This window comes from Sceloporus occidentalis, unplaced genomic scaffold (genome assembly GCF_023333645.1).
Source record: "Sceloporus occidentalis isolate IW3139 unplaced genomic scaffold, rSceOcc1.0.p SCAF_6, whole genome shotgun sequence".
NCBI classification, from domain to species: Eukaryota; Metazoa; Chordata; class Lepidosauria; order Squamata; family Phrynosomatidae; genus Sceloporus; species Sceloporus occidentalis.
In genome coordinates, this window is record NW_028316986.1 from 42,635,261 (window position 1) to 42,660,847 (window position 25,587).

Below are 25,587 nucleotides of genomic sequence, written 5' to 3' on the forward strand. Positions count from 1 at the left end.
TCAAGTTGACTCTGATTTATAGCTACTCCATCCTAGAGTTTTCTTTGTAAGAGTTATTCAAAGGAGCCTCAATGTCACCAGTGGGTTTTCATGGCTGATTCAAACCCTGGTCTCCCAGAATCTTAGACTAGTGTTCAAATCACTATACCACACTGGCTGGTATGAGTATTACATTTACAATAATAACCTACAAACTTCACAACTTTTACAACATTGTCATCTCAGTGACTGAAAGCAAAAATCTAAAGAGAAAGCTTTGAGATTCCTTTAGAAAACAACTGACAACAAAACTGCCTTTTAATTTTACTGTCTTACCTATAACCTCCATCAGCTCAAGCAATGCATGAAAAGAGAGACATATGTTTTGAGAATATATTCACTGGAACTGAAAATGGTACTGTATATTAAAGTACAGATAATATGCATGATCACATTGCCAATTAAACACTTTAATTTCAGATCTGCTAATCTGTTCAAAGAATTAGACACGCATTCTAGACTTTAGGAAAGCTGATTTTAGTAAACTTAGAGAAATACTGGAAGTGATCCCATGGTCATGAATGAATACCTGGGCCAAAGGGACCTTGGAACTGTGGTACATGCTCTGGTAACCTCTCGCTTAGATTTCTGTAATGCGCTCTACATGGGACTACCCTTGTACCAAGCCCGGAAGCTTCAGTTAGTACAAAACATGGCAGCCAGACTGGTCACCGGCTCATCCAGGGTTGACCACATAACACCTATTCTGAAAAAACTTCACTGGCTGCCCATTCGCTTCCAAGCGCAATACAAGGAGTTGGTTATTACCGATAAAGCCCTACATGGCTTGGGCCCGAGTTACTTGAGGGACCGCATCTCCCCATACAATCCGCCCCGCACACTCAGAACAACCGGGAAGAATCTGTTGGAGATTCCATCTTCCAAATATGTCTCCACATCCCAGACGGCCTTTTCAGTGGCGGCCCCGCGGATTTGGAACAGTCTCCCTGAGGAGCTCCGTCTCATTACCCCCCTAGAAACATTTAAAAAGAGGCTTAAAACCTTTATTTTTTGCCAAGCCTTCCCCTGCAAGGAATGAAGTTGAGCCCTCTTGATGCCATCGATTCTCTGCCTTACCCTATGAATGGTTGTGTTTTTATAATTGTATTACTTGTTTTTATCTATTTTTATCAGATGTTTGTAATAGTTTTATAGTCTGTAAACCGTTTTGATCTAGGGAAAAACGGTATACAAATAACATTTATTATTATTATTATTATTAAAAGAGAAGGGAGTTCAAGACAGATGGGAGCTTCTCAAAAGGGAAATACTGAAGGCACAATTTCAAACAGTTCCAATGAGGAAGAAAAATGGGAGATGTCTCAAGAAACCAGGATGGATGACTAAGGAACTTTCAACTGAGCTAAGTTTTAAATGGAGCATGTATAAGAAATGGAAAAATGGGGAAATCACCAAAGAGGAATTCAAACAAATAGCTAGCATGTGTAGGGGTAAAGTCAGAAAAGCTAAAGCACAGATTGAACTCAGGCTGCTAGAGAGGTTAAGAACAACAAAAAGGGCTTTTTTGGGTAGGTCCGCAACAAAAGGAAGATGAAGGAAATAGTAGGGCAGATAATGGAGCAGAGGACATAATAGGGGAATTTCAGCACAGAATAAGTAAAGAGATTGTACAGGAACACCTGGTTAATCTAAACGAATATAAGTCTCCAGGACTACATCTAAGGGTATTAAAAGAACTGGCAAATGTAACATCGAAGCCATTGGAAATAATATTTGAGAACTCCTGGAGAACAGGAGAAGTCCCAGCAGAGTGGAGGAGGGCAAATGTTGTCCCCATCTTCCAAAAGGGGAAAAAATAGGATCCCAACAATTATCATCCAGTTAGTCTGACATCTATACCAGGAAAGATTCCAGATCAGATCATTAAACAGAGAGTCTGTGAACATCTAGAAAGCAATTCCATAATCACAAAAAGTCAACATGGGTTTCAGAGAAACAAATCATGCCAGACGTATCTGATCTTTTTCTTTTATAAAATTACCAGCTTGGTAGATGAAGGGAATGCTGTGGATATAGTATATCTTGATTTCAGTAAAGCCTTTGACAGGGTTCCCCATGACATTCTTGCAAACAAGCTAGTGAAAAGTGGGCTAAACTGTTACATGGATTTGTAATTGGTTGACTGGCAGAACCCAAAGGGTGCTCAACAATGGTTCTTTTTCATCCTGGAGAGAAGTGACCAGTGGAGTCCCACAGGCCTCTGTCCTGGGCCCAGTGCTATTCAACATCTTTATCAATGACTTGGATGACAGAATTGTGGGCATACTTATCAAATATGCAGATGACACCAAACTAGGAGGAGTAGCTAATAACCCAGAGGACAGGATCAAAAGGACCTTAATAGATTAGAAAGCTGGGCCAAAGCTAACAAAATGAATTTCAACACGAAGACATGTAAGGTACTGCACTTGGGGTGGAAAAATGAAATGCACAGATATAGGACAGGGGACACCTGGCTGAACGAGACTATGTGTGAAAGGGTTCTGGGAGTCCAAGTAGACTACAAGTTGAACATGAGTCAACAGTGTGATGCGGGAGCTAACATGGCCAATGCGATTTTAGGCTACATCAATAGAAGTATAGTGTCTAGGTCAAGGGAAGTAATAGTGCCACTCTATTCTGCTCTGGTCAGGCCCCACCTAGAATATTGTGTCCAGTTCTGGGCACCACAATTCAAAAAGGACGTTGAGAAACTGGAGCGTGTCCAAAGGAAGGCGACTAAAATGGTGAAAGATCTGGAAACTATGTCCTATGAGGAACGACTTAGGGAGCTGGGGATGTTTAGCCTGGAGAAGAGAAGATTAAGAGGTGACATGATAGCCCTGTTTAAAGATTTGAAGGGATGTCATACTGAGAAAGGAGCAAGCTTGTTTTCTGCTGCTCCAGAGACTAGGACCTGGAGCAATGGATGCAAGCTACAAGAAAAGAGATTCCACCTCAACATTAGGAGGAACTTCCTGACAGTAAAGGCTGTTCGACAGTGGAATAAACTCCCTCGGCGTCTAGTGGAGTCTCTCTCCTTAGAGTCTTTAAACAGAGGCCTTAGTTCACAATCATTATCTTGCATACATACAGACAACTGAATTTAAAATCAAGGAATCTCTTAACCAAGAATAGTTACCATAAATTAAATACTTCAGAGCATGCTAATTAAGATGTATTGTAACATTGTACATAAAGAATTACTGACTGAATACCAGTTCACATGCATGTGTGCTGCCGTTCCCCATGCAAAGTGGAATAAGCCAAAAATGTTATTTGTTTTGTTTTTTTGTATACAGTGGTACCCCGGGATACGAATTGATCGCGTTACGAAATTTCCGGGGTACGAAAAAGTTAGATTTGAAAAAACTGTTCTGGGTAACGAAAGATTTTTCGGGTTACGAAATTCATTTCGGCGCGAAATTCAAATGCGAAGTGCGGCTAGCGGCTTTCCAGCGCTAACGGAAAGCCTTTTCGGGTTGCGAAATGTATCGGGTTACGAACGGCGCCGCGGAACGAATTAATTTCGTAACCCGAGGTAGCACTGTATATGAATGAATAATAATAATAATAATAATAATAGATTTATTTCTAGCCCGCCCAATCATGATGAATCCGGGCGGATTACAACAATAAAATACAACAAATTACAATAGAGTTAAAAAATCAAACCCTAGACCTACCACAAGTGTTTGTACATTGTAGATGATTTGTATGTGGTTTTTTAATCAATAAAAATATATTTTTTAAAAATGCCATTCCAATACGGAAGTATTAAAATTTAAAAGTATTAAAACAACCTTTTTCAATTTGATCACAGTTGAGCTACAATTGTAGTTATCGTTAGATAATCTCTTCTATGTACTAAATGAGGCAGAAAGCCTTGATTTTACTTGAGGACAACACAGAACATCCTCTCCCACAAAGGTTTCTTACCAAGTAAATTGCCTGATAAATTTACAGGCAGTATGACGCACAAAGATAACATGCTGACAACAATCAACAGGCAGATGAGATGGCGCTGAAAGGCGAGATAGGTAATGGCATCATTCCCACATTTTTGTTGAATTTCTTCTTCACTGCATCACAAATAAACAAACAGATCAGTCACCAAAGACCCACCAAACAGCATTTAAGAGTTGCAAATTCTAAAGAATTTGTTATATATTGGCAGATTGAGATTACTACTTTTTTCGGTATGGTGGCATCATAAAAGTTTTCACGGTCATAGCATAATGATCAATCCTGCAACAAATGCACTGGTTACCAATTTGTTTCAAAGGGTTGTAGGTTCCTATTAAAGCTCTAAATGTCTCAGGAGTCATCCTGAGATACCATTTAGATATCATCATCTTGCATTTCACTTTGTCTTTTTCCTAAGGTAGGGGTCAGAATCATATAGCCCTCCAATTGTTCTGGGACTGCATGTCCTAGCACACCTGGCTAGCATAGCCAGTGTTGAAGAATGCTGGGAGTTGCAGCCCAACAACTGGAATGCCACATGATTCCTAACCCTTGCTCTAAGGAGAGGCCTCTCTGTGTCATATCCCATGTGGGAACAGGACAATAGAGAAGGTCTTCTTAATAGGTGTACCCAGACTAAAAATGGTTTGCAGTGTGAAATGCAGTTCCTAAATGTCATCTGTTTTTCACAGTCACTAAAGATATTTTTTCTGACTTTTTTTACATGTGGTATATCATGATGATGCTTTTGCATAAAGCTTGGAATAAATTTGTTGATTAACTCATTAAGATATTGATATATTACATTTTTCTAGTGGTTTCACCTAACTTCCTAGATTCTTCAATTAATTCTGAAACTAAAATATATTTTAGTGAATTAGATCATAGAATGAGTTAGGGTGGGTACCTCTCCCTTTGTCACATCTTGTAAAATAGCTGCTTTTTGGTGGCAGCAATCTTGGCAAGAAAAGAAAGATGTAGAAGCACAGCTTTGGCTTTAATGCAGGAAAAGCAGAATCACTTAGCAAATCCCTACTATGCATTTTTGAAAATACCTTTCAGTTCCTATTTAAAACAAAGACTTTACAGGCAATTTTATATAATGAGCCAATGCTAATATCTAATCGAATAGATCATTTTTGTTAGTAAAAAAAATGCCCATAGACTGGCTAGACTGTTTAAGAGTATTAAAATTTTAAAACACAAGTAATGAGTAAGAATCTAATCACTCATTCAAAAAATCTGAGCTTGGGCCAAATAATAGCAATAGCAATAACATTTACATTTCTATTCTGCTTATCAGTGAACTCAGCACTCTCTGAGCCATTTACAATCTGCAAGCCAACTGTCCCCAACAAGCTGGGTACTCGTTTTACTGACCTATGAAAGGATGAAAGGCTGACTCAGGGGTTGTTCTCACTTGCGATTTACAACGGTTTAAAATACACCGGTATTGGTTAAACCGATTCAAAATACAACGGGTGTTATCCCGCGTTCCAAATTGCTTTTTTTTCGTTCTCATTTACCAATTGATTCGCTGTAAATGATCTGCTTTCGTTCCTATTCATGAATGAATCGGTGTATATTTAAACCGGTTCTGTTACTTTTTCATTCACATTCCCTTGTTTCAGCTGTCAATCAAAGTGACGTCATCATGACTTCACAATAATTCGCAGTAACATGCACCGATGTATCCTGTACCTGCGTTCCCACTACCTGACTGTTTTTAATTTGTTTTAAATTTCACGGTTTTTTTTAAAAGAGCCAATGAGGAGGCGCTTAAAGTGCCTATGAGCCTATGAGCCTAAGCTCTGAGTCCTGTAATTTCCTGTCTCTTGGCTGCCGCCCCTCCAAAAAAATCACTCCCCAAATCTCCAAGCCAGAAGGATGACTGCTTTGCTGATATATATAAGGATGACTGCTTTGCTTTGTTTGTGTGTGTGTATTCCACTTTATCTCTATCCCTGGAGACTTCTGCCCTCTCCTCTTCTGTATTGTGTCCTCCTTTCTATGCTGGATGTCTCGCTCTTGCTTTATTCGGCTTTCACTCTCTCCTCTCTCTTAGGTCTTACTTTTGTTATTCGTGGGGAAGGATGGTTGAGGGAGAGAGAAAACTGCCTCCCCAAAGCACTTCTGCTTGGCTGCCTTGGAAGAAAGACCCCAGAGAGGCTGGGGGAAGTTCCTCCAGCAAGCAGTCATCCTTCTGGTTTGGAGATTTGGGGAGTGATTTTTTTGGAGGGGCGGCAGCCAATGAAAAACGTCTGCATCCGAGGCTCTTCTGTTGCGTCTCCCCAGACAAGAAGGAGCCTTATTCGTCCTCTTCTGCGTCTCCCCATATTAACTGCCATAACTCCGTGCTAGGGAATCCTGGGAATGGTAGTTTATTATGGCACCAGCACTCTCTGGCAGAGGAGGATAAATGTCTCACAAACACAACAGTTCCCATAATTCCTTAGTACTGAGCCAGGGAAGGTTAAGGGGTCTCAAGCAGTATTATTTCTACAGTGGGTTTTGAACTACAGATGAGGTTTTTTCATAAATTAAAAAAGTTGTTACTTTATAATTACCATATATATATATATATATATACACACACACACACAAATATACATTCATATGCATATATATACATGTGTGCAAACACACACACACAAATATGTATGTGTATATATACCTATATGTTTGTGTGTGTATGCATTTATATATATATGCATGTATGTGTGTGAGTATTCATATATAATCATGTCTGTCTGTCTGTCTGTCTATAGTGTGTGTGTGTATGTGTATGTGTGTTTGCCAAATCGGATCAAGGAGGAGAAGGCAGTGGGTTTAAGTGGTTAGAGACTCTTCTGCATCCAAAGTCCAGGGTTGGAAAATGGGATCAAGGAGGAGAAGGCAGTGGGTTTAAGTGGGTAGAGACTCTTCTGCATCCAAAGCCCAGGGTTGGAAAATGGGATCAAGGAGGAGAAGGCAGTGGGTTTAAGTGGGTTGAGACTCTTCTGCATCCAAAGCTCAGGGTTGGAAAATTGGATCAAGGAGGAGAAGGCAGTGAGTTTAAGTGGGTAGAGACTCTTCTGCATCCAAAGCCCAGGGTTGGAAAATCAGATCAAGGAGGAGAAGGCAGTGGGTTTAAGTGGGTAGAGACTCTTCTGCATCCAAAGCCCAGGGTTGGAAAATGGGATCAAGGAGGAGAAGGCAGTGGGTTTAAGTGGGTAGAGACTCTTCTGCATCCAAAGCCCAGGGTTGGAAAATTGGATCAAGGAGGAGAAGGCAGTGGGTTTAAGTGGGATAGAGATACAAGACAGAAAAGGGGAAAAGAGAATGATCCCAGAGGCAAGAGGCTGCAGACCTAAGAGAGAGGAGAGGGTGAAAGCCGAATAAAGCAAGAGCAAGAGACGTCCAGGATAGAAAGGAGGACACAATACAAAAGAGGAGAGGGCAGAAGTCTCCAGGGATAGAGATAAAGTGGAATACACACACACACACACACACACACACACACACAGGGTTTCCTATGTCTCCCCAGATTCCGTTTGGGAAAGAGAGAAGGAAAGGCTCTATTTCCCCCCAGATCGCTGTGCATCCAGCCTTTCTCCGTTACAAATGGTGTTCAGTGGTTCTCCTCAAACAGAGGGGAGGTTGCAATCCATGGGGGGGGGTCTATGTGAATGGAAGAAAATGGTGCTGGCGATGCAGAAAGAGACCAAAGAGGGTGACACCCCCAGGCCAGCCCATCGCGTTCCACTCCTCCCATCCAGTTTACCCGATTTCAGAGGCTGATCATTCCTATTTAAATACTCCGATTCCTGTCCCGAATCAAGGGAAAATTGTAGGTTCGACCCTTCTATTTTTTTAACCCGCGTTAAATGACAATAACACGGATCAAATAAAAACCCGGTTTACGATTCGATTTTAAGTGGGAACAATTGCGGGTTACTCTAGAACTGTTCTAGAGTTAATTCGGTTTCCAATAGGAACGCTATTCCTTGGATTCGATTGGTAACCTGGTGTAAACGCCAGTGAGAACCAGCCCTCAACCTTACAGCCCTGTGATTCAACTCAGAACCTTGTGGCTGCAGTATGGGCATTTAACCACTGTACCGCCACGGCAGTCAACTATTTCTCTGTGAAGTAAAAATAATGTTCTAATCCTAATTTTATTTAATTTATAAGATTTATATCTCACTTTTAATTATAGTCTTCAAAATAGCTTACTAGAAGGTAATTAAAGTAACATGGAGTAATAATAAAGTTTTTAATTTTTATAATTCTTAAGCCATAAAATAGTATTAACAAAAGTGAAGTGTGGATAATAGTACTCATATCACAGCTGCTCTGCATACTCACTGCATTCGAAAAGCAGACACCATCCAAGAACAAAAGCCCTAAAAATAAAAATTAGTATTTTGTAGTCACAGAATTGTATCAGGGAAATAATTAGCAGAGTTCTACTTGCAAAATGAGACAATCCCAACTCCTTGTTCCTGTTACAGCTACATACAGTCCCTAAAAATCTGCTCCTAATGTTGGAAGACTGCCTCGGGTGGCAGGGAGAGCACAATAGCCTACTTAAAAAGCTGGAGGCTGAACTGACAAGATGTCAGATGGCACCCTATACAGAAGCAGAAATATATTTTTCTGAAAAGGACTCTGCCACTCTCCTTTTAAGGAACAGAACAATATAATAAGTCAAAATATATATTCATAATGTACTTTCCCAAAAGTGGTTCTTCAAAATATTTTCTCTTTTTTGCTTAATGTTAAGGTTCAGAGAAAAACACTGAGTCATAAGCAGTCTGTCTACAGAGGACTGGAAAACATACCATAAATGCAAAAGTATCCTATAATGAGCACACTCCAGAGAATATTAGTGCATCAAATGCTAGCATTGTCTTACATATGTGAACTTATATGTAACAGGTTTTGTTCAAAAATGGTACTGACCTCATCAGGGTCCAGTTCATCAGGCATGGAGGAGGATTCTGATGATCCATGAAATTTGAATTCACTACAGGACAGAAATGAAAATAAAACCATGATTAGAATTCTATACTAAGAGCAGTGGCTAAACTTATTTAAATTGTAAAAGCATTTTTAAAATAAAAAAGTAAGGGGGGGAGTAAGGAGATGGGGAGAAAAATGCTGCCATATGAAGTAGATACAACTAATGGGGCTAATAAAAAGCTATCTTAAGACTAAGGTGGGAAAGGAAGGAAGGCACAAAGTAGGAAGCATATAAAATATATTAGAAGCAAAGCATAAATAAAATGCTACATAAGATAGGAGTAACATTCTGATGGATTCATTTTGAGTAAATTGTTCATTCTCATACTTATGCACAAGATCCACTTACACTGCTTTTAAGAGTCCAAAGCAGTGTCTTTTCTAGATTCCATCTTATGATTATAAGGATCCAAGTCTTTCTGTCTAAAGACTACGAACCAGGATGTATCCTAAGTTTTCTTTTCTTGCTCCACAAGAAATGAGCACACTGCCCACCCTGAACTACAAGAGAATAGGAACAAGGGCAAGAAAAATAAGAAACACAGAAAAAACAGGAAAGAAAAATAATTAAGGAGGAAAGAAGAAGGTGGAGGTTGGAAATTGACAAAACAGACAGCAAGAAAAAAACCCAAAGTGCCTTGAAATAAATAAGGAACAAAGTGGATATTTCCCTTTAAACAAATTATTTCCCTTTAAACAAATAATCTGCAGCTAAAACTATTTCCATATAGTGTGATACCTCCTCCCTGCCAAAAGCATAACCAAGGGGCTGAACCCCATATCCAAATTCTTATTGTTGCATTGAATGTACTCCCCATAACAAAAGTGTTGCTGTTCATGTAAAATACATTCAACATCATGTTTAAGGGTTATGGTATATACTAGGATACAAAAACGCTCATCAACTGCATAGTCATTGCTAATAAGAATGAAGCCTTGTGCCTCTAGTCCTATCTAGTTTAAAGCCCTGCAGTCTGCTGGGTCTGGCTGAGGTTCTGTGAAACCCTGGCTACTAACAAGCCTTCACTGAAGCATATACAGTTGGCCCTCCGTTTTCACGGGGGATCCGTTCCGGAACCACCCCCCCCCACACAAAAACAGAGGCTCATGTTTATTCAAGCCCCATAGGCTTGAATGGGGCATGCCCCTGTGTGCACAGCCCAGGAGCATGCGCCATTGTAAATAGCGGAGGTTGCCCCTCCAAGCATATTCAAGGCTGCAGATCTCAGATCCACAAGTTAGGAGGGCGACTGTATTGAGTTTTCAAGGATTAGTTCTCTTCAATAAATGGAAAACACTAATACAAAGGGCAACAAAGCCCAAAAAATACTAGGAATAGCATGAGACACTAGAGAACTGACTTACTCCATAGCTGCTGTAACTGAGAAAAGAAATGCTGATGAAGTTACAAGGAGACAAAGGAGATTATCGCACTGGGTTCTGAGAACGTTCTCATCACGTGATGAGAACGGAACGCATTTGAGTATACCGCACGTATGTGTTCCAATCGGGTTCTCAAAACGCTTAAATGTGTTCCAAATGTGTTCCAGGAGGGTACAGATATGAATGTGTTCCCAGAGAGCTGAAACGTGATGAGAACGTTCCAACAGAGGTGTGTGCGATATTCTTATCTGTTCTCAAATCCGTTCTCTCATTCCTCCGTCTCCTGATTGGCTGAAAGAATGACAGGCAGGGAGGGAGGCAGGCAGGCGAGCGACTGCAGTGAGGGAAGGTGTGTGTGTGTGAGGGGGGAAAGAAGGAGGGAGGGAAGGGAGGAAAGTTGGGACAAGTGAGAGAAGAGGAAAGAAGGGAAAGAGAGAGAAAGAGAGAGGGAAACAGGGGGGCCAGAGCAGAGAGCAAGAGGGAGAGGGTCTGGCTGCTTCTGCGGGGGCCTCTAGTGTCATGTCCAGCGGGGCTCCTGTGCTGGCAGCCTGCAGGAGGCAAGGATGGCAGGGATGCCCAGGACCTTCTCCTCCTTCCCTCCAGGAAGGAACCCACAAAAGCTCCTCTGTTTGGAGCAACACACAAAAGCAAGCAAACAACTCCCAGAATTCCATAGCAAAGAGCCAGACAAGAATTAAAGCGGGGAGGGAAGCTCACAACCTGAAGGCACACATTACATGCACACACACAGGAGGAAATGGGATGACAGCAGAGGACTCTTCTTTTCTAACCGGTTTAAAGAGCTGCAATGGCTGCAGGGGCTCTCCCCTTGGTCCAGTCCCCTCCCTTTCCCTCCGCTTGAAGGGACCTCCGTGGAGCTCCCTTAAAGCCCAGGCTGCCAAGGAGGGGACTCTGCCCTTGGCCCATCAAGTTACATAAGTTTTATCCTATTTTCTTCAAACATATGCCAGCATATGAAGCCCCAGCGTTTTATAGGGGCTTGCCTTCCTTCCCTGCCAAGAGAATCCTCGGACTCCCTTCGGAGGGAAGACAAGCTGGGGAGGGGGGCTTGCCTTCCTTCCCTCCCAAGGGAATCTTCGGAGGGAAGACTTCTCAGTGAGGCTGAGAAGCACTCTCCCGGCCAGAGTCCCTAGGCTTACTGAAATCCCCCACCTCCCTTCCCCATAGAAATCAATCCAAAAACTGAGTTTAAAAGGAGCAGAGGCGAGCCCTTTGGGTCTCCATCTGGGAGAGATTTTAAACTCCGTTTTTGGATTGATTTCTATGGGGAAAGAGGGGAGAGGGAGAGATGGCAGGACATCCCCATAGCCAAGCAAGCTCTGCCTCCTCAGATGAAGACCCATAGGGCTCTCTGCTCTTTAAGCTCCGTTTTTGGATTGATTTCTATGGGGAAAGAGGGGAGAGGGAGAGATGGCAGGACATCCCCATAGCCAAGCAACCTCTGCCTCCTCAGATGAAGACCCATAAGGGCTCTCTGCTCTTTTTTAACCTCCGTTTTTGGATTGATTTCTATGGGGAAAGAGGGGAGAGGGAGAGATGGCAGGACATCCCCATAGCCAAGCAACCTCTGCCTCCTCAGATGAAGACCCATAAGGGCTCTCTGCTCTTTTTTAACCTCCGTTTTTGGATTGATTCCTATGGGGAAGGGAGGTGAGGGATTTCAGTAAGCCAAGCCTCCCTTTTTCCTCTTTCCTGGGAGCAGCGCCTCTCCCGAGCCGTCCAACCTCTGAGTGGCGACGTCATCAGAACACAGCCCACAAAACGTAATACAGCAAACCGTTCTGAGAACGGTTTCAAGAAAAAGGAATCGCTGTGCGGTAAAATGCAGTTCTGATCACGTTCTGATCACGTTCTAGTTTACTAATGCAGTAATATCTGTTCCAGGAACGTTCTCATCACGTGATGATAGGAACGTTCTCAGAACCCAGTGCGATAATCTTCAAAGAGTTATGAGTAAATGCTGTTGTTGTTGTTGTTGTTAATTGTTGTCAAGTTGATTTCAATTTATGGCAACTTTATGAATGAGTCACCCTGCTCAGGTCTTGCAAACTCAGAGCTGTGGCTTCCTTTTCCTACTGCCTTCTACCTTACCAAGAACTGTTGTCTTTTCTAGTGAGTTGTGTCTTCTCATGATATGTCCAAAGTACAATAGTCTCAATTTAGCCATCTTGGTTTCTAGGAAAAGTTCAGGCTTAATTTGCTCCAGGACCCATTTATTTGTCTTTTTTAGAAATCTATGATATCCATAAAACTTTTCTCCAACACCACATTTCAAATGAATTATTTTTTCTTTCTATCAGCTTTCTTCACTGATATATCTTTACTCTTTAGGATCTTGTTTAGTTTCTTTGTAGCTGCCTGTCCAAGTCCTCCTATTCTTCTTCTGATTTCATGACTACAATCTTCATTCTAATTAAAGCCTGAGCCAAAGAATGGAAAATCTTGAACTATTTCAATACCTTCATCACCTGCTTTCAAGTTATGTAAATCATCTGTGGTCATTATTTTTCTTAATGTTCAACTGTAAACTTACCTTTGCACTTTCTTCCCTGACCTTCTTCAGTAAATGTTCCAAGTCTTTGCTATTTTTTGCTATTAGTATGTCATCTTCATATCTTAAATTGCTGGTGTTCTTTCCTCCAATTTTCATGCCTCCTTCCTCCAAGTCGAATCTTGCTTTACATATATGTTCAACATTTTTCATAATTTACACAATCAAAGGCTTTGCTGTAATCTATAAAGCACAGCTGACTTTTCTTCTGAAATTCTTTTGTGCAATTAAAACCATTACCCAACATATGTTTGCAATATGATCTCAAGTGCCTCTCCCCTTCCTGAAACCAGGTTGAACGCCTGGCATTTCTTGCTCTATATAATGATTCTTCAAATGATTCTCCCTTGAATGAATCCACCATCTTATCTCTTTTATATGTGCTCTACATGGGGCTACCCTTGTACCAAGTTCGGAAGCTTCAATTGGTTCAAAATACGGCAGCCAGACTGGTCTGAGCATATAATGCCTGGGCTAAAATCTCTTCACTGGCTGCCGATCAGCTTCTGGGCGCAGTACAAGGTGTTGGTTATTACCTTTAAAGCCCTACATGGCTTGGGCCCAAGTTACTTCCCTACACAATCTGCCCTGCACTCTCAGGACATCTGGGAAGTATTTACTAGAATACCATAAGACCAGGTTAATAACAACTTCCCACAGAGCGTTCACTGCTATGGCCCCTAAACTGTGGAATACCCTGCTGGAGGAGATCCATCTTATTACCACCTTAGATGCCTTTAAGAAGGCACTTAAGACGGATCTCTTCCGGCGGGCTTACCCACCCGACCTTATATATGAGATCATTAAAATGAAATGTTCCACTTTGGACTATGACTGTATGATTTTGGATGATTGGACGATGGTTTAGCTATTTTATTGCACTAATGTTAGTATTTTATTAACTATATTTTTATATTTTTATACTGTATTGTACTATTTTATTGATGTAATCCTGCCTCGATCCACAGGGAAAGGTGGGAAATGTTTTTTAAATTATTATTATTATTATTATTATTATTATTATTATTATTATACATATATTATATCACAAGCCCTCAGTGTATTGTTTCCATTGACTTATTTGTACTTGGTCATGTAATATGTTCCACTGCTGCCTGTATAGCATCCCCATTTTTAGTTTCATTTCTCAAACCATGTGGTCTTTTGTTCTTCCTTTTCGGTTGTAGTCTTCTATTTCTCTGATTATAGTAGTTTTTCTTTTCTCCCTGAACACAAATTACTAAACACTTGCATTCAGGGTTCTAATTCTATTTCTGTTCACCTTCTCCTTTTGCTTCTTGTCTGTCCTTTTTCATCTGTCATCCAATGAGACTTCTCTTTCTTTTTTGGTTGCAGATAGTATCTTTTTGCATTCCTCCCCAACAATGTCCCTGGCTTCAGTCCAGATTTCTTCTGCCAGTCAATTAGATTTAATAATACAAAATCTATTTTTACATTATCTTTAAATTCTATGGGACTGCTCTTCAGGTTTTACTTTGGCACAACAGTTACTTTAGGGTTTTTCTTTAGCTTTATTCTAATTTTTTATATTAGCAGTTCCTGGTCTGTGCCACAATCTGCTTCTGATCCTGTTTTTGCAGAATGAATGGCCCTCCTCCATCTTATGCTTCCAAATACTGTATTTAGTTTATCTAATTTCTGTATTGGCCACTAGATGATGTCCATGTCTACAGTCACCTCTTTGGTCACTTGAAGAACATGTTTGCAATTTAAAACATTTAGCCTTGCAAAATTCAATCAGCTGCTCTCTTTCTTCATTTCCTGGTCCTAGGCCAAATTTTCCTACAAATCTTTGATGCTGCTCTGTTTCATACTTTTGCATTTCAATCATCAATGATTAACAATTCTTGTTTTGGTGTGTGGTGAACTTCTTCCTGGACTCCATAGAATCTTTCAATTTAAGGCACCCTGGATCTGGAGCATAAAACTTGGATTATGGCTATAGTGATAGGTTTTCCCTGGTATCTTATTGATATGATTCAGTCACACTTTGCATTATATCCTTTGACTGCTTTTGCCAAATCTCTCCTCACTATTAATGCGATTTGATTTCTTCTTAGATTTTTATTTTCTGGCTAAAACTCTTTATAATTATCTAACTCTAAATGTCCCCTTACCGTCCACTTTAGCTCACTCATCCCAAGTACTGCAATTTTTATATGTTCCATTTCTTGTTTTACTATCTAGCTTCCTGATTCATGCTTCTTACATTTCACATTCCTGTACAGTCCGTCCTCGCCTTATGCGGGGGATCCGTTCCGGATCCCTCCGCGTAAGGCAAATTCCGCCTATGCTCGAGCCCCATTGGAAACAATGGGGCTCGTGCGCGGTGGCGTGGCGGCGCAGGCGCATGCAGGGCACAACTGGCGCACGCGCCCATTCAATTGAATGGGAAGCACCGCCCCTTCCGCCCTGTGCGCGCCCCGCGGCTTGAGCGCGTATGCTCAAGGCCGAGTATGGTGCGCCCGCGTATGGCGCGGGCGCGCTGTAATATGTCTTGTGCAGATTCCGACTTTTCTTTCACCTCTAAATATGTCAAAAACTGAACATCTTTTCAGCCTGACTCCAGTTGTATCATTAGCCACAGTGCTATTTATATCTTTCCTCGACTGTACCCCACTAGCTCATTGAGTCTCAACTTCTGGCCCTATCTCTGGTTCTATTTTGGATTGTCTCATGGTACAAGACATTCAAAAGGTGTTTGTTGTATTTTTTTTTTCATGTTCTAACAAATGTTAGCTATGCTGCCACTGTTGTCATTCTCTCTCTCTTTCTCACACACACACACAACTATTGCTGCTTCCCAGCAGCTCTTTGGCCCATTTTGTCTGGCTCGTCAGCAAAAGCCTGTCTGGCCTGGGAGACCCTAGCAGTAGTAGCAGTAGAGCCTCTTGCCTCACAGGTGCACACAATCCCACCACTACAGAAAAATAGTGTCATGGTGAGAATGAGTACATTAGTATTTTTCCCCTTAACAGAATTGGATGGTACATTGGATCACGTTTTACAACTTGATAGCAAATTCTCTCAAAGAAATTCCACAGTTATCCCAAACTAGGTAGGTACTGGTAGGTTGATATTAATCCTGAGATATGATGGCCCTTTAGCCCGAATAAGAACTGACAATAAACTATATTATAGGCACATCAGTTACCATTAAATATTTAGAAGGAGAATACTTACATTGCCATAATAACTTAAGATACTTTTGCTGTCCAAAAAAACAGTCCAAATATATTTAGAAGAATCCTTCTTATCCCCTAGTCCCCAGATCAGCAAAATAAAGTTTATAAAACAAGTCTAATATACATAAATGTCTGTTTATTACTCAGTAAACTCTAGTTATTTGAAGATTTGATGTATGTCATGATGTATGAATTCTGGTCTCCCAGAGTGCTCAAACGTTTGAGCACTCAGCACTCAGTGCTCAAACGACTACACTACACTGATTTTCAATAGCTCATTTGTTAAGTTATTGAAAATACCCCCATAAAATACATGGGTAACTATCAAGGAGCGTTATTGTGGTTATTTTGCCTGAGGCATTTCCTATCTATTGACTTCTCTCAGAGTAATTAAATACATGGTGCTAAATGCATAATTGGGAATCAGTGTTGTTGTTTTTTAAAAAAATAGTAACATATATGGATTTTTATATGGACCAGCATATGGGGAGGACATTTTTCTCTGCTGCTGCCAGCCCTACCAAATGTAGCATGAAACCACTTTAATTTAAAAAACAAGAGCAGAAAATACCAACTAGATTCTTTAAGAGAACTGATGTCTTTTATGGCCCGCAGTAACTTCCTTATTTGGTATACAGATTCACTAGTTTTCTGAGTATCATGTACTGATCATATCAAAATAATGATCCGCCAACCAGCATGATACTGCCAGTTGTATGGCCATATATCCTGCAGAGTCTGCTATAATGCTGGGTTACAATGTTTGATATTCAAATTTAATATATCTTTACCTGTCAGATTCTGATACTAGTGCAATGCGACCATAATCCCAGAATCTTTTTCTTATAAAGGAAAACAGCAACATTAACATCTAGGGGAAAAAACAAAAAGAGCAACATGAGACATCATGAGATTTTTAAAATTATTATTTTAGGTTAAGCTGTTTTCAGACCAGCCAGTATCAAATAAGAGATCCAGGTGCAAATTTATGCTTGGCATAAGCTTTTGGATTTCTGTGACCTATCATCAGAAAGCAGTCTAGACCACTGATACTGGCATTGGCCTTTCTTTACTAAAAAGCTAAAACATGTGCTACAACAGGAGAGAGAAAAAATGTAGGTGATATTAGCATTATGTTTTCCAAAAAAAACAAAAACTTTCAAATAGATGTTCATCCTTTCATACTGCTCTAAAATTTGGCAGACATTACATTATGATGTTCACAGCTTCAAGAAAATTAAAAGGGACTGTTTTGTTTCAGTGCTTCACATCCTGTTATCCAAAGGCTACAGAATTATTTATAGCAGGGGTAGGCAACCTGCGGCCCGGCGAGGCCTTGGGACCGGCCCCAGCCCGGTCCTGCCGCCGATTGCCGCTGGGGCCTTTGGCGTCTTGCGCAAGGGGCATGGTGGGGCAATTGTCTATAGAAGCCTCAGAAACATGCATTTATCTTAACCTTTTTTAAAAAATCAGCAAATTTTTTGTGTGTCCTCCATTTGAAAATTTTGTCCTACATTTGTCCCAGTTTATTTATTTATTTAATTTTTTTTATTATTATTTAATTATTTATTTTTTGGCTTCGGCCCCCCAGTTGTCTGAGGGACAGCAACCCGGCCCCCGGCTTAAAAGGGTTGCCTACCCCTGATTTATAGCATCTTATCTATCATTCTTTAGTCACAACATTCTAGCCTCTTCAGTTTGGTTTGTCTGAAGGGAATAGTGTTTGATCTCTTCCCCACAAAAGCTCTACCTTAGCATAGAAATGTGCCTTGTGTTTTAATTTATACTCATTCAGATCTCCATCTGGGAACTAGGGAATTCTGGAAAGGATAAAAATTGCCAAACAATCACAGTGTGGTTTTTTTTTTAAAAAAAGAACATACCAAAAAGCAAGTTACATCAAGCAGCAGAACAGTAGGGACTCCCCCAAAAGTTACACCTTGAAGCACAGTACTTCCATCTGCAGTGTGGTAGCAGTAGGTACTATTTGAAGAGCTCCGTCCTCTAGTTCTATTCAAGAAGTAAACCAGACGCGAATGTCCAACATCCAGAGACAAAAGTGGATGAATCATGTTGTTTCACTTAGAAAAGGAAATATGATAGATCAGTTACACTGAGAAGGAAAATGTTTCATTCATTCAGCTAAAGTATACACAGAGAATCAGAAAAAAATATCTCAAGCAAAAGCAACATTTTTTAAGATCAGCCCTTACTTAAGAACTGGGGCGGGTTATAAACCGCCATAAAGTACGCGCTCCGCGCGTACTAGGATTAGGAAGGGCCGTATTAGGGTTAGGAAGGTTCTTACCTTCCTGACAGCCCTTCCTCCCAGTACGTGTGGAGCGCGGACTTTATAGCGGCACCCATCCACATGGGCGCCACCATTTTGACGTCTTGGGACGCTGTGCCCACATAAATAAACCATATAACCCACATAAACCCACATAAATAAACCATATAAATAAATAAATAAATAACCACAAATAATTTTTAAAAAATAACTTCAGAGAATACCTCCTAGAAGTCTCTATGTCCTCCAGTGAAGGTGATGACAGAACTGCACTCGAGGACCTATAAATACCTACAGAAGTGTTATCTCTAGGAATCTCTAGTTTCTCCAGTGCAAGTTCCGGCAAAAGTTGACCATAGAGTTATACTGGATGACCTATAGATTCTCAGAGAGAGCATATTAATCAAATCCATAAATAAATCCATAAATCCTGCCAGAGTTAAAGCTGCAAATGTGGATGGTTGATTGTACTACTTTCTTTTTTTTCTTTTGGCAAATATGCCATTATAGTACAGTATCTTCTAGCCCCAGTTTGGTTATTGGAAGGCAGAGATGTTCTTGCTTCTAGTTTATTGAACTAAGAAGCAGAGATCAGCACTTAGATCAGTAGGAAAATAGACCAGAGTCAATACCACAGCCGGGGCCCCAGCCTTACACATATTATCAAATTCTGAAATCTGTGCTAGTATGCGGCCACATAGTTTAGAGCAGGGGCCCAACCTTTTTGACTCAAGGAGCCCTTTTAAGAATCAACTTCTATGGCAGAGCCCCTAAGAGGTCTTACAAATTAATAGTGTTTCGGAGTAGTGTTATGGAGGAGAGGTTAGGCTTAACTGTTTTAAACATTATGTAACCCTGCTTCGATCCACTGGGAGAGGCAGGGAAACATAAATAAATTTTATTATTATTATTATTATTATTATTATTATTATTATTATCAAACACTGTTATTTCCTGACCTGCCTGTCAGGTTAAAAGAGTGAAAAACAAAGAGTTCATGGGTAATTTTTCTCTGTTCCTAAATGTTAGGCATCTCTGGTGTGTGTGTGTGTGTTCTGTGCCTTCAAGTAATTTTCAACTTATAGTGACCCTAAGGCAAACCTATTATGGAGTTTTCTTGGCCAGGCTTGTTCAGAGGTTTGCCACTGCCTTACCCTGAGGCTAAGAACATGTGACTTTCCAAAGGTCACCTGGTCTCCAATCACAGTGTCAAACCACTACACCACGCTGGCTTTAAAATCCAAATGTTCTAAAATCCATTGTATATATTGTGGTGACATCTTTATTAGGTTAGCCAGAAGGCACAAAAATCATTACACTAGCTTTCAGAGCAAACAAGGCTTTATAGAGATAAAAACGAATGATGAAAATGTATCGTTTATTTAGTCAGACAGAAAAGTCTGAACATTACAAATACTTAAGAAAAATATGAAGTTATTGTCACTCGAGTAAACTGTTACATTTATGATTGTTGATATATTTATGATACCTCAACCTCTGGTGTGACTCTTCCTATACTGATGATTCCAAACTCAGTGTATACAATAAAGCACATCATTACAATGGCAACCACGCAGTGGTGCACGCTCCTATCAAATCCTATCCTACTGGCTGGATTCTCAGACAGAGGTAAAGTTCCAATGGTAAAACCAAACAACTTGATGGGTCCTCTATTTAGAACAGTGATTTCCAAATATTGTCAAGTGCAATTCCCATAATTCCTAACCACTAGTTCTGCTGGCCAGGGCTTCCAGAAGTTGAAGCTCAACAACATCTGAGCACTAAATTTGGGAACCACTGGTTTAGAAGATGACATTTCCCACACTGTGGATTCATGCTAGACACAAAATGTGACACTATAACCACTCTTCAAACAGCAGAATTTGTTTTCATCATGTAATATATACTTAAAATAAGGAGTGAACTAGAAAGGTACATTTCAAACTTAATCTAACCATCGCATTACAGTTCCACAAAATAAAAAAACACAGAAAAAAATAAAGATGTAGTCGTGTTAGTCTGTAGAATTAGTATGTAGAGGGATCTTGTAGCACCTTTGAGACTGAAATAAAAAAGTTGGCAGCATGAGCATTCCTAGACTTCAGTCTATTTTCTCACTACTCAGTGCATCTGAGGAAGCAGAGTGAAGTCTAGGAAAGCTCATGTTGCCAACTTCTTTATTTCAGTTAGTCTCAAAGGTGCTACAAGATCTCTCTACATAAAGCATAAATAATAGTCTTCAAATTCTGAAATTCTATTTGCCTTCAAAGGCTATTTCTGGAACTTCTAAGCCCAGCAGAGGGCAGAAGACAGCCAGATGCATCGCCAGTTGCTGACTGTTATAAAAAAGTGATGTGTAATTACCTGTCTTACTCAACCTGTTTTCAAAGAAAGGCAGAATAAGAAACTTGATGTGCTTACAAATGACAGCTCACAACCCAAAATTTTCCTTATGGGTGTGACCACGGACGAGTCACATGCTCTCAGCCTCAGGGGAAGGCAATGGCAAACTTCCTCTGAACAAATGTTAGAATCACAGAGTTGGAAGAGACCCAAGGGCCATCCAGTCCAACCTTGTGCCATGCAGGAATACACAAAGCACCCCACAGCAGATGGCCATCCAGCCTCTGTTTAAAAACCTCCAAGAGAGTGTGTTCCACTGTTGAACAGCCCTTACTGTCAGGAAGTTCCTCCTAATGTTGAGGTGGAATCTCTTTTCCTATAGTTCATATCCACTGTTCTGTGTCCTAGTCTCCAGAGCAGCAGAAAGCAAGCTAGCTCCCCCTTCAAATATTTAAACAGGACTACTCTATCACCTCCTAATCTTCTCTTCTCCAGGCTAAACATACCCAGCTCCCTAAGTTGTTCCTCATAGGGCATGGTTTCCAAACCCTTCGCCATTTTGTTTGCCCTTTCTTGCCAAGAAAACCCTTGATAGATTTGCCTCAGGGTCATCGTAAGTCAGAAATGACTTGAAGGCACACACAACTAACGAAAGTACTTGCCTTGAGAGGAAGCACAGAAAACCGACAGAGCAAAGCTTTAAACAGAAGAGCAGGTGTGGGGTCTATGCCAACATATGTTACAGCGGAGATTATGGGCCTCCTTGGAGAAAAATGTTGCAGTTGTCATTTCCTTAACAGACACTCTGTGCTTGAAAGAGCAACACAGCATGGAAAAATTAAACAGACAGTGGCAGGAAAGCTGTGGGGTTTCTGCCACTTTGTACAGCTGTCACAGAGCCCTCTGTCAGGACTGGGGAAGAGTTGGGAATAGGCCTTAAAAAGGGAAGCTGCCAAATACAAAGTGGGTTTAAATAACTCTATGGCTCTAGAGATCAGGGTTCGAGCATAAAAGCCCACTGAGTGACCTTGGCTGAGTCACACTCTCTCAGCCTCAGAGGAGGGCACTGGCAAGGCCCTGTTGAAAAAAGCTGCCAAGAAAACCCCATCAGAGACATAGCCAAGGGGGGGGGGTTCTTGGGGTCCGGAACCCCCCCTTCCATTAGAAAAATGAATGGTGTGTGCTGCTGCGCTGCCGCACCCAAGCCCCATTATAATGGTGGCACTTAGTCTGGACCCCTCCCCTTCCTAAAATCCTGGCTACATCCCTGACCCCATGATAGGTTCATCACCATAAGTCAAAAATGGCTGTGTCTGTACTGCAGAAATAATCCAGTTTGATACTGCTTTAACCGCCATCACTCAAGGTTATGGCATTCTGAGAATTATAGTTTGTTGTGGCACCACAGCTAACTGCCATGGCTCAAGGCTATGGGAATTGTAGTTTGTTGAGACACCAGAGCATACTATTAATACTAATTCCACTAATAATGACTGCCATGCCTCAAGGTTATGGCATCCTGGGAATTGTAGTTTCTTGCAGCACCAGAGCATAATGCTAATACACTTGTCCCTCCACATTCGCTGGGGTTAGGGGCACAGGACCCCTGTGTCTGTGGGAAAACCACACATAACAAAAACACTATGTTTTTACCCGAGAGAACACCTCTCTAGGAATCTCTAGGTCCTCCATTGCAACTCTGTGGTGAACATCTGCCAGACATTGACCATAGAATTGTGCTGGAGGAGCTGCAAATGCCTAGTGGAGCATTCTCTCTAGGGATCTCTAGGTCCTCCAGTGCGACTTTTGGTTAAAGTTGACCATAGAGTTGCACTGGAGGACCTACATATTCCTAGAGAGAACATATCCAAAGCCGCAAATGTGGGGGGACGGGTGCATTAATAAGGCTATGGCATCTAGGGAATTGTGGTTTGTTGCGGCACCAGAGCATAAGACTAACCCTAATAATAATAACAGCTGCCAGGGCTCAAGGCTATGGCATCCTGGGAACTGTAGTTTATTGTGGCACCAGAGCACAATACTAGTACTGTACTAATATTAATAACAACTGCCCTGGTTCAAAAGACTATGGCACCCTGGGAAGTGTAGTTAGTTGTGGCACCAGACCCTTCCTGGGACTTGTAGTTCTGTGAGCAGTTCCACTTCCTCCTCTCAAGAGCGCTCTGGTGCCACCACACACTACAGTTCCCAGAATGCCACATCCTCGAGCCCTGGCGCCCCCACCACAAACTCCAACTCCCAGAATCCCGTAGCCTTGAGCCAGAAAGAGAGTTAAAGCGGTGCCAAACCGGGTTATTTCTAGAGTGTGGATGCAGCCAGTAACAAGAACCACCACCATAATAAGCCTTGTTAAAAGAAAGGCTGGCGACCCAAACCCAAGCCAAGCAGAAGTCCTCTGAAGGGGGCACCGTTCACCTTGCAGGGTCCTCCTTCTCCTGGCGAGGAAAGGAGAGGCATCTCCTCTCCTCAGAGGGAAAATGGAGGCCGCAGAGAGGAAGGAGGGCTGCACAGAGGGGAGGCCCTGCTTCTCCTTCCTCTTTGCTCTAATTGAATAAAGAGCAGGCAACAGCGAAGGGCTGGCTGAGCTGGAGCCGCCCCGCTGGCTCTTTCCCAGCCCTGAGGGGGGCAAGGCGGCTTCCCTTCTTCCCTGTGGCCCGCTCAGGGGAAGGGAGTGACTGGCGGAGGAAGGAGGGCCGGCTCTTCCACTCCAGCCCTGACTGGGCTAGGCCTCTTCCTCACTATATAAAGTGAATAAACACAACCACCACACCTGGCTTCTGACTGCGCCTGCCTGGTCAGGCCTTGGCCTGAAAGTTTTCCAGAGCACTGGTTATTCCCAGACTCTGGGCCTCCAGGGTTTGGGGGTTTTGGACTTCATCTCCCAGAAGCCTCAGCCATCTTGGCCAATGATCAAGGATTCTGGGAGATGGAGTCCAAAAATCTTGAAGGAACAAAGGTTGGGAAACACTAAAGCAGTGATTGTTCCCAACTCTGGGCCTCCAGGGGGGTTTTGGACTTCAGTTCCCAGAAGCCCCAGGCAGCTTGGCCAACAATCAGGGATTCTGGGAGGCGATGTCCAAAACATCTTTAGTGATTCCTAAACTCTAGTCCTCTGGGGGGGGGGGGTTGGACTTCTTCTCCCAGAAGCCTCAGCCACCTTGGCCAAGGGTCTGGGATTCTGGGAACTGAAGTCCAAAATCCCTTGAAGAGGACAGTTTGGAGACCACTGCAAGCTGTTTACAATGTGTCAGCTAATTTTTATATATATATATATATATATATATACCGCTATTCCAAAGATCATAGCAGTGAACAGCAAGTAAGCTAATTAGCAAGTAAGCTAATTTGCCCCCAACAGTCTGGGTACTCATTTTAGCAACCTACGGAAAGATGCCAGGCTGAGTCGTTAGCTAAGTCCATCCGATTAACTGGACTAGAGTCTACAAAAGCTCATGCTAGAAATGTATTTCTCTCAGTCTCAACGATACTCCAGGATTCATTTATATCTTTATATGCCGATACAGACTAACACAGCATGTCTATGAAAATTAATACATTGTAATTTATCCACCCCAAAAAGAGTAACTACTGAACACGGCCACATCATATGTGAAAAGGAAGCATTATTTGCATTACATCTCCAACATTTAGTTGAAGCAGATATATTCTTTTTGAAATGGCATAACAGTATCCTGAAACATCAATTTTTGCTGGATCAAATGTACATTTAGTTCTAAAGAGATTTTAAATATTGAAGCTAGATCATTTTTGCATTGGTTAAGTTGCACAGGACAATGTAACTCTTTGTTCCACTCAATTCTAACTTCATTAACATCAAATTTAATGCTTCACAGCAAATATTTATAAGCTATACTTGTTGGTTTCTCTGGAGATATGATTAACAGAGCATTCAGAGCTGATGGTCCATATATGGAGACCCAAAAGTGTTGTATTTGTTAATATAGCCATAGTGCTCCTGCAGGTAGCTGATTAAGGCTATATCCACACTGCAGAAATAATTCAGTTTGACATCACTTTAACTACCATGGCTCAGTGTTATGTAATTCTGGGGACTGTAGTTTGTTGTGGTGGCAAAGCTTTCTGGCAGAGAAGGCTAAATGTCTCACAAAACCACAAATCCCAGAATTCCTTAGCATTAAGTCATGGCAGTTAAAGTGGTGTCAAACTGGATTATTTCTACAGTGCGGATGCTGTCTAAGTAGACTTTAATATTGAAAAAGGGTAAAAATTCTGGAGCAGTCAGTTAATTCAAAGTATAAATCCTACAGCCAATCTATTTCTTGCATAAAGAGGGTTGTCTCAAAATCTTCAAATTAAGGTTATCCCATATAGTGTATTCTAAAGTGCAGTACAGTCGGCCCTTCTTATACACGGATTTTTTATACACGGATTCAAGCATACACGGTTTGAAAATGTTCCAAAAAAGTATAAATTTACCTTGATGTTCCATTTTTTATAAGGGACACCATTTTGCTATGTCATTATATTTAATGGGACTTAAGCATACACGGATTTTGTTATACACGGGGGATCTTGGAACCAAACCCCAGCGTATAACAAGGGTCCACTGTATAAACCATATACAGTGGGCCCTTCACATTTACTGGTGTTAGGGGCAAGCAATGTAGACAAATTTAATGTTTTGGGTAATATTCTAAGGAATCAATATCCCCAAATACCTTTTTCCTTCTAGGCATCAGTGAAGCTGCCAATTGGTGAACAAACCAGAATAGTATTACCCT

At 41.3% G+C, this 25,587-nt stretch overlaps 1 protein-coding gene across 3 annotated transcripts in view; it reads right to left on the reverse strand.

Moving 5' to 3' along the window:
- The window catches only part of LOC149310668 (mechanosensitive cation channel TMEM63A-like), a 63,680-nt gene extending 40,167 nt beyond the window's left edge, over nucleotides 1–23,513 (reverse strand). For 2 of the 3 annotated variants that reach the window (XM_089529426.1, XM_089529425.1), the window contains exons 1-6: nucleotides 23,240–23,513; nucleotides 18,054–18,251; nucleotides 16,962–17,041; nucleotides 8,950–9,013; nucleotides 8,353–8,390; nucleotides 3,979–4,121 (exon numbers count right to left, since the gene is read on the reverse strand). In XM_089529426.1, the coding sequence (XP_089385552.1) occupies nucleotides 3,979–4,121; nucleotides 8,353–8,390; nucleotides 8,950–9,013; nucleotides 16,962–17,041; nucleotides 18,054–18,242 (514 nt within the window). In that variant the 5' untranslated portion in view covers nucleotides 18,243–18,251; nucleotides 23,240–23,513. Of the gene's footprint in view, nucleotides 1–3,978; nucleotides 4,122–8,352; nucleotides 8,391–8,949; nucleotides 9,014–9,358; nucleotides 9,445–16,961; nucleotides 17,042–18,053; nucleotides 18,252–23,239 lie in introns of those variants that run through there. The other variant, XM_089529427.1, reaches the window with a different exon arrangement.
- Between the last annotated feature and the right edge of the window lie 2,074 nt (nucleotides 23,514–25,587).